Genomic DNA, 14,793 nt, shown 5'->3' with positions numbered 1-14,793 from the left:
AATTGAATTAAACTAGCTACTTTTGTCAAATAAATAGTATATATGTAGCAGGGCCGGAGTGGGACTCATTTTCAGCCCTGGAGTTTCAAGCCAGACCGGCCCATCTCAGTTCACGACTGTCTATATTAAAATAAGGTCATTTACAATTCAGTTTCTAGTGACACTGTCACGTCTTTTTCAAGAAAACAGCAGCTTTAGAAATTAAAATGTGCAAAAGCCCTAACAGTGTTATATGTCAACAATAAAAATGAAAAAAAAAAAATAAAGAAATTTTTAGATGAGAATCGATCACGGGTCGGACGGCGTAGTAACGCAACGTGTTTACCACTGGTCCACTATAGCGTCAATTCAGGGAGAGAAAAAAAAGTATTGGACTGTGACCTGCAAGACACGGTATTACTTTCTATTGATGGCGTACTTTTTTTTCTCCCCTTTTTAGATTTCTGATCAAGTTATGTCAGATTTATTAATGTAGTAAATCATCTGATTTTCCTTGAGCAGGTGTATTATTCATTAATATTAATTATTCGAATTCGCTGTTTGGGGTCGAATGATGATAGTTAACGTTACATCATCATTAACGTTAGTTAACCTGCAGGCTGCATTTTGCTCACGGGACTGCGAGAAAATAAATAAGAAGAGTGGCGCTGCGGCAAAATAATGAATAAAAAGAGTGAAGCTATGGTCAAATAAATAAATAGATGATAAAAAGGGCGACTGCTGAAAGTGCAAGCAGCTAGGGACACCGGCCCTCACAGCCAAAAAACGGACCGGCCCACCGGGAAATCTCCCGCTGCTCCCGATTAGCCAATCCGGGCCTGATATGTAGTGTTTTTTACTGTAGGACAGTTGTGCGGTATGTTACCGTGTTTTGAAGTCTAGTATTACTACTCAGCATAATTGAGTTCACCCCCTTTTTAAATATTTTTATTAATTTCTCAATGAATATAGATAATGTATTTTGGTGCATTAAAAAAAAAACTGATTTATTAAACAGAGATATTTATTAAAATAATATTTTAGTTACCAAACATATTAACAAATTAACAGATAATACAATAAAATTCAAGCAAAATATTGCAAAAAAAATAATAATAATAAAAAAATTTTAGCGTATTTGATTTTTCTTCTTTTTATTTTTGTATTTATTTTTTCCCCTAAGATATACGTTTGGATGTACGAGTTTTTGTCCCGTTATTGTAAGTTATTTTGTTTAAATATTCTTTGTTTAAATAGTTATTTTGATTAGCTGCAGAATTAGCTTCAGTACTGACAAACCTAATGAATATGCACAAATATAATATCGTAGAGCTACCTATTAAAATATGAATTTAAAAGAGAGATTTGTGAAGGGTGTACTTATATATGCTGAGCACTGTAAATGTTACAGTAAAGACATACTGTAAATGCATATAGAGCACACTGTAAAAATAATTCATAATTTATCGGTTTATTTCTGGCATCTGGGGTGCCGTAAAAAAAAAAAACATAACGAATATTAAATTACAGAAATATACCATAAAAAAACGGATATTAAAGTATAGAAATATACCAGAAATTTAAATTTAAGGAAATTTCTGTAACTTAATATCTCTTATTTTATGGTATATTTCTATAATTTAATATTCATTATGTTATGGTATATTTCTGTAATTTAATATCCGTTATTTTATGGTATATTTCTATAATTTAATATTCAATATTTTATGGTATATTTCTGTAATTTAATATCCGTTATTTTATGGTATATTTCTATAATTTAATATTCGTTATTTTATGGTATATTTCTAGAATTTAATATTCGTTATTTTATGGTATATTTCTATAATTTAATATTCAATATTTTATGGTATATTTCTGTAATTTAATATCCGTTATTTTATGGTATATTTCTATAATTTAATATTCGTTATTTTATGGTATATTTCTATAATTTAATATTCGTTATTTTATGGTATATTTCTATAATTTAATATTCGTTATTTTATGGTATATTTCTGTAATTTAATATCCGTTGTTTTATGGTATATTTCTATAATTTAATATTCGTTATTTTATGGTATATTTCTTTAATTTAATATTCATTATTTTATGGTATATTTCTGTAATTTAATATCCGTTATTTTATGGTATATTTCTGTAATTTAATATCCGTTGTTTTATGGTATATTTCTATAATTTAATATTCGTTATTTTATGGTATATTTCTTTAATTTAATATTCATTATTTTATGGTATATTTCTGTAATTTAATATTCGTTATTTTATGGTATATTTCTGTAATTTAATATCCGTTGTTTTATGGTATATTTCTGTCATTTAATATTCGTTATTTTATGGTATATTTCTATAATTTAATATTCGTTATTTTATGGTATATTTCTTTAATTTAATATTCATTATTTTATGGTATATTTCTGTAATTTAATATTCGTTATTTTATGGTATATTTCTGTAATTTAATATCCGTTGTTTTATGGTATATTTCTGTAATTTAATATTCGTTATTTTATGGTATAATTCTATAATTTAATATCCGTTATTTTATGGTATATTTCTGTCATTTAATTTTCGTTATTTTATGGTATTTTTCTGTATTTAACGGCTGTTATTTTACGTTTTTGTACCCCATCTGCCAAAAATTAACCATAAACTTATGTATTTTTTTTTCACAGTGGGTGCTGCTGTACATGTAAATACAGTATATTTGCTGTGATTCATTTACAGTAACTGTGCCAGTAAGTTAATGTAGATTCTACAGGAGATGGTTAACAGTGTACTTATAGAAAATGAGCTGAAACAACACAATTCTTGAGGGTTTTTTTGGGACAACTTAATTGTTTTATGTTCATTTATTCTTTCATTCATTTTCTTTTCAGCTTTTTCCCTTTATTAATCAGGGGTTGCCACAGTGAAATGAACTGCCAACTTATCCAGCATATGTTTTACACAGCGGATGCCCTTCCAGCTGCAACCCAGTATTGGGAAACACCCATACACTCTAGCACTCACACTCATACACTATGATCAATTTGGTTTATTCAATTCACCTGTTGCCTCACAGCAAGAAGGTCGCTGGTTTGAGTTCCGGCTGGACCAGTTAACATTTCTGTGTGGAGTTTGCATGTTTTCCTCATGTTGGTGTGAGTTTCCTCCGGGTGGTCCGGTTTCCCCCACAGTCCAAACACATGCACTGTAGGTGAATTAAATAAACTAAATTGGCCATAGTGTATTTGTGTAAATGTCAATGCGAGAGTGTATTTCCCAGTACTGGCTCGCTGCTGAAAGGGCATCCATTCATTCATTCATTCATTCATTTTCTTTTCTGCTTAGTCCCTTTATTAATCTGCGGTTGCCACAGCAAAATGAACCGCCAACTTATCCAGGGTATATACATAACGGATGCCCTTCTAGCTGCAACCCATCACTGGGAAACACCCATACACTCTCATTTACACACATACAATACGGACAATTTAGCCTACCACATGTGTTTGGACTGTGGGGAAAACCAGAACACCCAGAGGAAACCCACGCCAACACCAGGAGAACATGCAAACTCCACACAGAAATGCCTACTGATCCAGACGGGGCTCAAACCAGTGACCATCTTGCTGTGTTTTATGTTCAATCCACTTAAATTTGTCAGAACTAAAAAGCTAACTCAATTCGTTTATGTTGTCCGAACACAAATCGATTGTGAGGAACCCCGCATTGTTTACAGTGTAGTTGATGACAGCCATTGACTTTCACTTTAAGAACAAAGATATGGAGGTCAATGGAGGACAACCCTGAGCATTTTTCAAAATATCTTTGTGGTCAGGGGGCGTGGCCGATTGCAGTGGGAACGGAATGAGGCCGCCGTATAAGTGGATGCACCTGTCTCGAATCCCACGAAAGGAGCTCTGGACTATAAGAGGAGGAATGATAGTAGAGGAAGCCGAGAGAGGACCGGGCCCAGACATATTGTTTTACTTTTGCTTTCAGTTTGACGGCAGTTTTCGTGAGGAGCTGCCGTCCGTTTGTTTTGGTTTAGACGGCAGTCTCCGTGAGGATCTGCCGTCCCTGTTATTAATAAATAATTTAGAACTGCGTCGGTCCTCCGCCTCCTCCTTTTCGGTGGCCAAAGGGCCGTAAACTTCATTACAATCTTCTTTTAAATATTGTAAACTGACATCATGGAAATGGCCAAATAAATTACTTATTCATTTATGCATTCATTTTCCTTCTGCTTAGTCTCAATTCCACCATATGTTTTACGCAACTAATGCCCTTACAGCCGCAACAAAGTATTGGTAAACACCCATACACACTCATTCACACACACACACACACACACACACACACACTATGGACAATTTAGTTTTCCCAATTCATATAGTACATGAGTTTGGACTGTGGGGAACGAACACGGGGAGTACATGCAAACTCCACACAGAAATGCCAACTGACCTAGCCGGGACTCAAACTGCTGTGAGGCCATAATGCTAATCACTATGTTCTTCTTTTATCTTGAACAGAAGGCAAAAAGTCAAATAGGTTTCGTCAGGTGAGTAAATGACAGGTTTTTTGGGTGAACTGTCCCTTTAAAGGCAGAACAGATGACACGTGCATGTAGCATAAATGGATTTGATGTGAAATGCAATCCAGTGCATGAACCAGTGCAAACGTAGGGTAAAGAATTCATTTACTAGTTTTCACGGTAAGCAGGTCATTTTGTTGACTCGCTGAGGGGACGAAAAAACATTTCTCAACCAACAGACACAAAGCCACCAATGACACCACTGACACTTGAGTGCATTAATGGCCTGTTTCCACTGGGCAGTATGGTACGGTACAGTTCAGTACGCTTTTATGGCCGTTTTCACTGTCAAAAGGTATACCTAAAAGCGAACCGTATTGTATCACTTTTTAGGTACCCTTTCCAAAGGGAAACTAGCTCGCCATTAGCTCTCCTGGCTAGCTCGTGCACAAGCCAGGAGAATAAGAACAAAGAAAGTGTCATTTTTAAATACACAGCCAAGACATTACACAGTAATAATATATACATATAATAACAAGCCATGGTCGACACAAGCTCAAACAAACCTTGTCGTGGTCTTGATGACCAGCCACAAAGCCAAGAAGAGCAGAATCTACCTTGTGCCCCGTTGTTGTTTACAAGGCCATCTAAAGTGTTTCGCTTTCTCACGTGAGCTCATCCTAACAAGATGCGAGCATGTAACAAGAGGTTACATGTGCTGGTGAAGATTAAAGACACAGATGAGAGGTTTGCTCTGACTGTAGGCTATATTTTGTGTTGCTTCTGAGCCCAAATAAGGACTAAATGTCTGCTGTGTGTAGTTTATCTGTAATTGGTAACATATCGGAGACTGTGCGGGTCTGTGTGTGTTCATATACAGTTGAAGTCAGAATTATTAGCCCCCCTGAATTATCATCACCCCAGTTTATTTTTTCCCCCAATTTCTGCTTAATGGAGGGAAGATTGTTTTAGCACATTTCTAATCATAATAGTTTTAAAAACTTATTTCTAATAACTAATAAATTTCTGATTTATTTTATCTTTGCCATGATGACAGTAAATAATATTTTACTTGATATTTTTTAGGACACATTTATAAAGTGACATTTAAAGGCTTAACTAGGTTAATAAGGTAAACTAGGCAGGTTAGGGTAATTAGTCAAGTTATTGTATAACGAAACTTTGTTCTGTAGACTATTGAAAAAAAAATAGCTTAAAGGGGCTAATAATTTTGTCCCAAAATTGTTTTTTAAAAAATTAAAAACTACTTTTATTCTAGCCGAAATAAAAAATATAAGACTTTCTCCAGAAGAAAAAATATTATCAGACATACTGTGAAAATTTCCTTGCTCTGTTAAAAACCATTTGGGAAATATTTAAAAAAAGAAGAAAAAAAATCGAAAGGGGGCTAATAATTCTGACTTCAACTGTATATGAACACACACAGACCCGTACAGTCTCCAATATGTTACCAATTACAGTTCATTTATTTATTTATTTTATATAATTGCAGATGTTACAGTAGGTTATTTCACACCGTCATTGATCAGCAGTTATAATCAAATCATGTTTGTAGAAAGGTTAGTAATGAACATTTATACACAAGTATTTATGTGTATAAAGCATCTGTGTTGTGAGAAAAGCTTCTCGTATGGTATCTGAACGACGCATACAGCTTTACTTTGACATTTCCTTGAGCGAGAATGACATTGACTGACACTTTCTGTCGTGGGTACCATTGGTACTCTTTTGGCAGTGGAAACGCAAGCCTGATAAAGGTGACCCGTAACAACCCGTACCGTACTATACCACTCAGTGAGAACGGGCCATAGGATTTAATGATGCCATGTTTTTTGTAAGTTATTGGAAACACTTGAGATAAACATGACCGCTAACGATGTGATAATCTGAAAAGTATAAATCAGCATGATGTCTACAAGACACAATAGTCCAACCCAAGCTCATTCTGAAAGCGTAGTACTGTGGACGTTTCTGGAGACGGCGATTTACGTGGCTGGAGGTACGTATGGCTGAATTTAATTTTTTTAAGCGAACGCTACAAGGCGGTGTGACGGTGTGGCGCTCGCCGGCTGACAGCTTACCTCCATGTGGAGGGCTTTCCCGCCGCAACCAGTTCGTCCAGTTAGTTTGTGTACGTCGGGGGAGCGGAGACCCGAAAAGGGAGCCAACCGTGACAGCGGCGACGACCGGGTTCGAGTCCGGAGAAGAGCGGTTCCAGAAATCAGGTAAGACGAAGACAGAATCCAAAAAATAAAGTTAAGTTTTACATAACAGGGCGAGAATGTGGTGAAATCCAAAAAACTGTTCAAAATTAGACAAGGGCTTTTCTTTTTCTGGACCGCTTTTGTAAATCATTGCTTGGGTTTAGGGAGGGAAGCAAGCAGGCGGGCGGCCCAAGGACCGGTCAATCGGTAAAACCAATTGGGTTTAGGGAAAGAGGAGAAGGACAGTGGATCTGCCGATTGGCCGGTCGCCCAGTCAATCAGTCAGTCATTCAGTCAGTCGGACAGACGGTCGCTCGACATCGGCCTCCGGTGGCTTTACGCGAGAACAGCATGGGCGCGAATGGCACTTGCGAGAGGTGTTTGAGATGCGAAAACGCACACACCGGCCTTTCGCAGATTCGCAAAAACAAAAACTGCACAAATACAGACCTCCCGGAACGTATTTCGCCAACCCGGGCTCATTGTGGAAACGTAGCCCCGCGGACGTTTCTGCGGACCGCGATTTACGTCCCGGGAGGTACGTATTCGAGCGTTTTTTTGTTTTCGCGGATCCGCGCCGTTCTCGCGCGAAAAGCCGCCGGATCGGGAAAAAAACCAAAAAAACAAAAGCCCTCGTCTTCGATTTCAACCACGTTTTCGGATCCCGCCGCGTTCTCGCCCTCATTTTTCGGATTCCGTTTTTCGTCACACCTAATTTCAGGAACCTGCTGTTCTTGGACTCGATCCCGGTCGTCTTCCACCGCGGCCGGCTCCTCCTCCTCGTCCTCGTCTGGGGCCTCCGCTCCGCTGACGCAACGCTGTGAGCTAGGCAGACAAACTGATTGCGTCGGGAAAGCCTCTCCACTCGGAGGCGAGCCGTCGGCCGGCGAGCGCGAAGAGGAGGGGCGGAGCGGCGCCACACCGCCCCGCGGCGTTCGCTCGAAAAAAAACAAACGCGGCCTTTACATACCTCCACCCACGTAAATCGCGGTCTCCAGAAACGTCCGCGGGTCTACGTTTCCAGAATGAGCTTGGGTTGTATTTCGCAGTCTCCAGAAACCTTTGCGGGACTATGTTTCCAGAATGAGCCTGGGTTGCAACAGTCATGTTTGGTCTCACTTTGCTGTACAGTAAATTTATTTTCACCACATTTTATCTGTCAGGTTTAAATAAATCTAACTCAGCATGAATGTTTGTGGTGTGTGTGTGTGTGTGTGTGTGTGTGTATAAACAGTATATACAGTGTGTATATTGTACAGAATTATTATCCCTCCGATGATAATATTTTGTTATTTTTTTATGTGTAACTGCAGTTTTGTTTGTTTTTGTTTTGCACAATAGCTAGCATTCAGCCTAAAGTGCCATTTAACTAGATTAAATAGGAAACTTATTGAACAGCAGTGGTTTGTTCTGTAGACAATCATTCATTCATTTTTCTTTGAATTAGTGCCTTTATTCATCAAGGGTCACCACAGTGGAATGAACCACCAACTATTCCAACATACTTTATGCGGTGGATGCCCTTCCAGCTGCAACCCAGTACTCAGAAACACCCATACACTCTCACATTCACACACTGCGGCCAATTTAGCTTATTCAATTCACCTTCAGCGCATGTGTTTAGACTGTGAGGGAAACCAGAGCACCCGAAGGAAACCCACACCAACACGGAGAGAGCAGGTAAATTCCACACAGAAATGCCAACTGTTCCGGCCGGGACTCCAGTGACCTTCTTGCTGTGAGGCGACAATGACCAGCCAACTTTTCCAGCATATGTTTTACACAGCGGATGCCCATCCAGCTGCAACCCATCACTGGGAAACATCCACACACACTCATTCACACACCACGTACAATTTAGTTTACCAAGTTCGCCTATAGTACATGCCTTTGGAAACCGGAGGAAACCCACAAGAACACCTTAGCAGTTCTACACCTTCTCCAGAACAAAAAAAATTTAAAATATTATACAAATAACCAATTTTACTGGAGGACTAATAAATTTGGCTTGGTTTTGACTGCTTTTAATGTAGAAAGTGTCACGAACAATGTTAAAAACTGACTTTAAGCTTCTCTAAATTGTTTGAAAGGATCATAAATCGGTCAAACCATGCTTTTTGCTTTCGTAGACATTACCTATATGCTATAAAATTGTAAGTTAAAGATGTCTATGACTTATATTGAATTGTAACTTTAATTTAATTTGATTGTAATTTGTAATCAGTGGTGGAGTACTGAAAAATCATGCTCAAGTAAAAGTACCATTACTCGCCTAAAAATGCAGTGTAAGTAGAGTAAAAGTATCTGTTGTAAATATTACTCAAGCTATGAGTAAAAAGTAGCCCTGTCAAAAGTACTCAAGAGCAGTGAGTATTACACTGTGAAAAGCTGATGCATTTACATCTAATTTGTGGGTGTGTAAACGTAAAATTCTGTAGTGCATTTAGTTATTGTCCAGCAGCCACACAACGTCATAAGACGTTAATATTAGGTTATAATATTAGACGTTAATATCCAATGTCGGGTGAACATCTCAAACCAACGTCTGATAGATGTCATAGCGGTAAGGTCCACACAACATCAAGCTGTAACATCATTAGACAAGGTTATTTGGTTAATTTTAGTTTGTATTATTTTTAATTCCCTGAGACAAGAAAACTAAGTAATAATAACTGCAGGTTGAAGGAAAGTAGTGGAGTAAAAGTACCAATACTGCACTCAAAATGCACTCAAGGGAAAGTAAAAGTACACATTTATAAAACTACTACTGAGAAAAACTTCTCAATTACAGTAATTTGAGTATTCGTAGTTTGTTACTTTATATCACTGATTCATTCATTCATTCATTTTCTTGTCGGTTAGTCCCTTTATTAATCCGAGGTCGCCACAGCACAATGAACCGCCAACTTATCCAGCAAATTTTTACACAGCGGATGCCCTTCCAGCTGCAACCCTTCTCTGGGAAACATTCACATACACACTCATACACTACGGACAAATTACCCAACCCAATTCACCTGTACCGCATGTCTTTGGACTGTGGGGGAAACCGGAGCACCCGGAGGAAACCCACACGAAGGCAGGGAGAACATGCAAACTCCACACAGAAATGCCAACTGAGCCGAGGTTCGAACCAGCGACCAAGCGACCTTCTTGGTGTGAGGCAACAGCACTACCTACTGCGCCACTGCCTGGCACACCATTGATTGTAATGTAATAATGTGCATCTTTTGGAAAGCTACTTTGAAACAATAATTATTGTAAATAATGTATTGTGTGCTGCGTCCGACTGTGCTGCGTCCGACAGATTGCACTATTATGTTTTTCTCTTCTTCTTCATTCTTTTATATCACATTTTACCTGTTTTTATGTTTTTTAATCAGTTTTATTATTTGTTTTTATTTATTTTATTTTTTTACTTGTTTCTTTTATTCTTGTTAATGTAAAGCACTTTGAATTGCCACTGTGTATGAAATGTGCTATATAAATAAACTTGCCTTGCCTTGCCTAAAATCGCTATCCTGTACAAATAAACTCCAATTGAAATGAATTCAATTTGTTAAATCTACTTGATTATATAAATAAACTTGCCTTGCCTTGCCTAAAATCGCTATAAAACTACTTTTGGCCAGCGGAGAAATTAAAATGGTCGTGCCCAACTGAGTCTGGTTCTCTCAAGGTTTTTTTTCTTCACTCCCATCAGGTGAAGTTTTTTTTCCCTCTCCGCTGTCGCCACTGCCTCGCATGGTTCAGGATTGGTAGAGCTACGCATCGATGAATTTGCTCTTCAGTGTTTGAACTCTCAGTAATGATTAAATCACACTGAACTGAGCTAAACTGAACTGAACTGAACTTAAACACTAAAACCTGAACCACACTGTTCCAGTTACTGAACCACACTGTTCCAGTTACTATGACCATTTATGTGAAGCTGCTTTGACACAATCTACATTGTAAAAGCGCTATACAAATAAAGCTGAATTGAATTGAATTAACAGGTTTGTATGAGTTGGGTTTGGGTAAAACTATAGTTAAACACATGTATTATTTGTAAAAACGCAGTCCGCATGCTTTTGGGAATGCATCTGTCACTTTAATTAATGACAGCCGTGCTGGAGCCGACATAAAACCTGATGATTTTGTTAATGCTCACTGACACAATTATTGCGCTCAATCTACACTGCACTGACTTCAGTAATCTCACCATTTTCATTTTAAAGCTTGCTTTACTGCCCAATTTGATTATGTTTCTTATTTGATGAAGTTTGTATACAGTGAAGCTGCTTTAAAACAGTCTGTATTGAGTACTAAGTAATGCTAAATAAAGGGAAGGATCTTAAATATTCAGTTGAAGGCAAAATTATTATTATTTTTATTATTATTATTATTATTCATTCATTCATTTTCCTTCTGCTTAGTCCCTTTATTCATCAGGGGTCGCCACAGCGGAATGAACCTCTAACTTATCCAGCATATGCTTTAGACAGCGGATGCCCTTCCAGCTGCAACCCATCACTGGGAAACATACACACACATACACACCAATAGTATCTGGATGCAGCCTTTAGGATGCAAGCTAAGATTGCATCGCTCAGAGATGCAATGTCAGACACTATGCACTCAGTGGAGCTAGTGACGTCACTGTGTGGGGTAGGGTTATAGGGGTGGGGTTAGGTGAGCGCATTAAAAAGCATTGGATGCAGCTCAGATTGCATCTGCACCGAGTCTGCAGCCAGACACATACACACTCATTCACAAACATACACTACAGACAATTTAGTTATAGAGCATGCACTGAGCCACTGTGTTGCCTAAAACAGTATATATTGAGTAGAAAAAAAGCTGAATAATAGAATATTGAATATTCAGTTGTAGACAAAATGATTGTTAAACTATTATTATTATTATTATTATTAATATTATTATTACTACAAAATATCACAAGTGCAAGGATTTTTTTCACAATAGCCTTATATTATATTATTCCTCTGGAGAATGTCTAATTTCTTTTCGTTTGGCTGGAATAAAAAAAACATTAAATGTTGAAAGAGCTAAGGTCAATATTAATAGCCCCCTTACGATATTATGACCTGATTGTCTACAGAATGAGCCAATGTTGTCCATTGACTTGCCTAATTAACCTAACTTGCAATAATTATCCCAATTAACTTAGTCAAGGCTTTAAATGGCACTGAATACTAGCATTTTACAAATCAGTTAGTAAAATATTATGTGCTGTCATCTAAAGACTAAAAAAATGGTTATTAGAAATCAGTTATTAAAAAAGGGTTTACCAAATTTTGTAAAGTAAATGGCTGAATTTAAGCAAACAACTAAGATTTAGTAATGTTTGATTTAATTTGTTTGTTTAAATTCAGCCCATTTAAATTGTTTGCATGCAAATAATAATAGTAAATCCAACGAAAACGTGTAAAAAACTAAAACCTCACAGTTAAAATGCACCTGGAAAATATTTTTGGTGAAAAACAAAAACTCACAGGAGGGCAAATAACACCATATCACTGGAAAATCTTTGGATTTACCACATTTTTAAGGTAAGTGGTAGTAAACCATTTAAATGGGCTGAATTTATTCAAACAAATCAAGTTGAACATTACTAAATTTAACATGTTTGTTGCTATTCAGCCCATATAAATTGTTTGCAATCAAAAAATTTAGCAAATCCAAAGGAATCATTGTACCAAAATCAAAGGCTTTCCAGACATGTCCAAAGAAAGTTTCCTACCTGAAGTCGCTGTAGGGGTGAATGATCCAGTTGCCGGCCGACTTGACGCGCTCCTGCTCCTTCTCCACCGCCTTCTGGCTCCCGTACATGCGCAGCGAGAATTTATTGACCCCGGGCTGCAACATGCTGCTGAACTGCCGCTGCATGAAGCTCGCCTGGCTGCCCCGGGTCTCGGTGTCCTCCGGGGCTCCATCCTCAGATTTGAGGAAGGTCACCGAGTTCCGGGGCTGCTGCTGCTGTCCACCGTGGATGGAGGACGAGGCTTTCCTGCTGGGCGCGTTGGAAAAGGACACTTTGGAGTCCTTCTTCTCCGGGAGCGCACCGGGGTTCGACGCGTCCTGCCCCGGCGTGATGGTGCCATCCATGCTGGTCGTTGAATTGCACGTAGCCCGCTTGCCCGAGTCCGGTTTGGACATAATGGACCGGAGGCTCCCGGTGCCGGAGTCCCGCCTGCACTCCCCGTTCTTGTTGCATTTCATGCTGGAAAGCGCTGCTGACGGATTACCGTCGACTTCGGACGCATTATAAGCCTCTACCGTCACGGTGGCCACTACGGTAGGCGCTTTGCTTCCTCCTCCGCCGCCTTTAACGGCAGCAGCATCACCCGGGCGCGCATCCGTGGATGTGCTGCTCCTATTTGCGCCTCCTCCTCCTCCTGATGCGCAGCTCTTAATCTGAATCCCGCCTCCTGCCCTCCTCAGACGCGGATGCTGAAACTTGGATTCCTCCTCCAGGTCGTCAGTCTCCTCCATGACGACGTGATTGGGTTTCGGGTTCGCATCCGAGCTGGAGTCCAGGCAACTCTTGGCGGTGCTGCTGTTGCCGGCGCAGCGGAGCCCGGGCGTGCTCTTGTGGGCCGCTTTCTTCGTCATTGCAGCCACATCCGAACCGGGCGAGAGCTCATTCCGGTCCATGTCATTCAGCGGATCAGATTTGGCCTGTAATTATCTTTGCGGGAAACCAATCAGCGGGGATGAAGGGTGAGAGAGAGATGGAGAGAGAAAGAGAGAGACCTATACGTGATTTCTTTGCCAACAAAATTGAAACTGTCATTAACTGTTTGTTCCCTAACATCAATTAAATTATAGTCACATTATAAAATGTTGGTGTGTTGTCTTCCATATAACCACTTTCCTGCAAATAATACAAACAAATGGTAAACCGGTGGTTAAATCCGCAAAAACATTAATGATTTAACTTTTTACTCTCGTACATAAATTAAATGTCAAAATATATAAACCATGGTATTTTGGCGTATTGTCTTCCATATAACCACCGTTTTACTACAAACAAAACAAACAAATGGTAAAAGCATGCTTAAATCCGCAAAACAATTCTATAATTTAATATTTTGTTCCCTAACAAGAGTATTTTAGTGTATTGTCTTCCATTTAACCATCGTTTTACTACACATAAATGGTCAAACTATGCTAATGTTTGCAAAAACCATAGTTAATTTATTACCATTTAACAGTTTGTTGCCTTACATAAATTAAATTATAGTAAAATTGTAGTAACCACAGTGTTTTGGTGTAACCTCTATAACCACAATTTTACTACAAATAAGTCAGATGGTAAAACCATGCATAAATCTGCAAAAGCAATGTTATGATTTACCAATTGGTTCCCATAAACTAAAATATAGTAAAATTGTAGAAAGCATGGTGTTTTGGTGGATTGTCCTCCATATAACCATTTTTTACCACAAATACAATGGTAAAACTATGCAATTTTTGGCTGCAAAAAAAAATAGTTTGTTACCGTATAATGTTTTGTTCCAGTACATAAGTTAAATTATAGTAAAATTGTAGTCACCATGGTGTTTTGGTGTTTTCATCTTCCATATAACCACACTACAAATAAAACAAACAAATATACAAACCATGCTTACATTTACAAAATCACTTTGTTACCATGTAACAGTTTGTTCCCGTACATAAATTAAAGTATAGTCAAAATGCAGTAACTATGCTAATATTTGTAAAAACCCAAGCTAATGTATTTCTATTTAACAATTTGTTCCCTTACATAATTAAATTGTAGTAGAATTGTAGTAACCACAGTATTTCTAGTCTGTTGTCTTCCATATAACCACAGTTTTACTACAAATACAGTGGTAAAACGATGCTCAGATATGCAAATTCATAGTTGATTTGTTGCCATTTAACAGTTTGTTCCCTTACATAAATAAAAAATTGTAGTATTCAGAGTATTTTTGGTATAAGGTCTATAAAATAACCAAAATTTTACTACACACAAAACAAACAGTAAAGCCATGCTTACATTTACAGAAACAACGT

At 38.0% G+C, this 14,793-nt stretch overlaps 1 protein-coding gene across 3 annotated transcripts in view; it reads right to left on the bottom strand.

Moving 5' to 3' along the window:
* LOC101885373 (potassium/sodium hyperpolarization-activated cyclic nucleotide-gated channel 2) overlaps positions 1–13,417 on the bottom strand; it is a 169,599-nt gene extending 156,182 nt beyond the window's left edge. For all 3 annotated transcript variants that reach the window (XR_015478971.1, XM_087241430.1, XM_087241429.1), the window contains exon 1: positions 12,494–13,417. Coding sequence is in view for 2 of the 3 variants with exons in the window: in XM_087241430.1 (XP_087097556.1) it covers positions 12,494–13,407 (914 nt within the window). In the remaining variant the exon portion in view is untranslated. The remainder of the gene's footprint in view (positions 1–12,493) is intronic.
* Between the last annotated feature and the right edge of the window lie 1,376 nt (positions 13,418–14,793).

This window comes from Danio rerio, chromosome 2, assembly GCF_052040795.2.
Source record: "Danio rerio strain M-AB ecotype USA chromosome 2, GRCz13ab, whole genome shotgun sequence".
NCBI classification, from domain to species: domain Eukaryota; kingdom Metazoa; phylum Chordata; class Actinopteri; order Cypriniformes; family Danionidae; genus Danio; species Danio rerio.
Note: the sequence above shows the minus strand (reverse complement) of the source record. Positions and strands in the feature narration are given on the sequence as shown.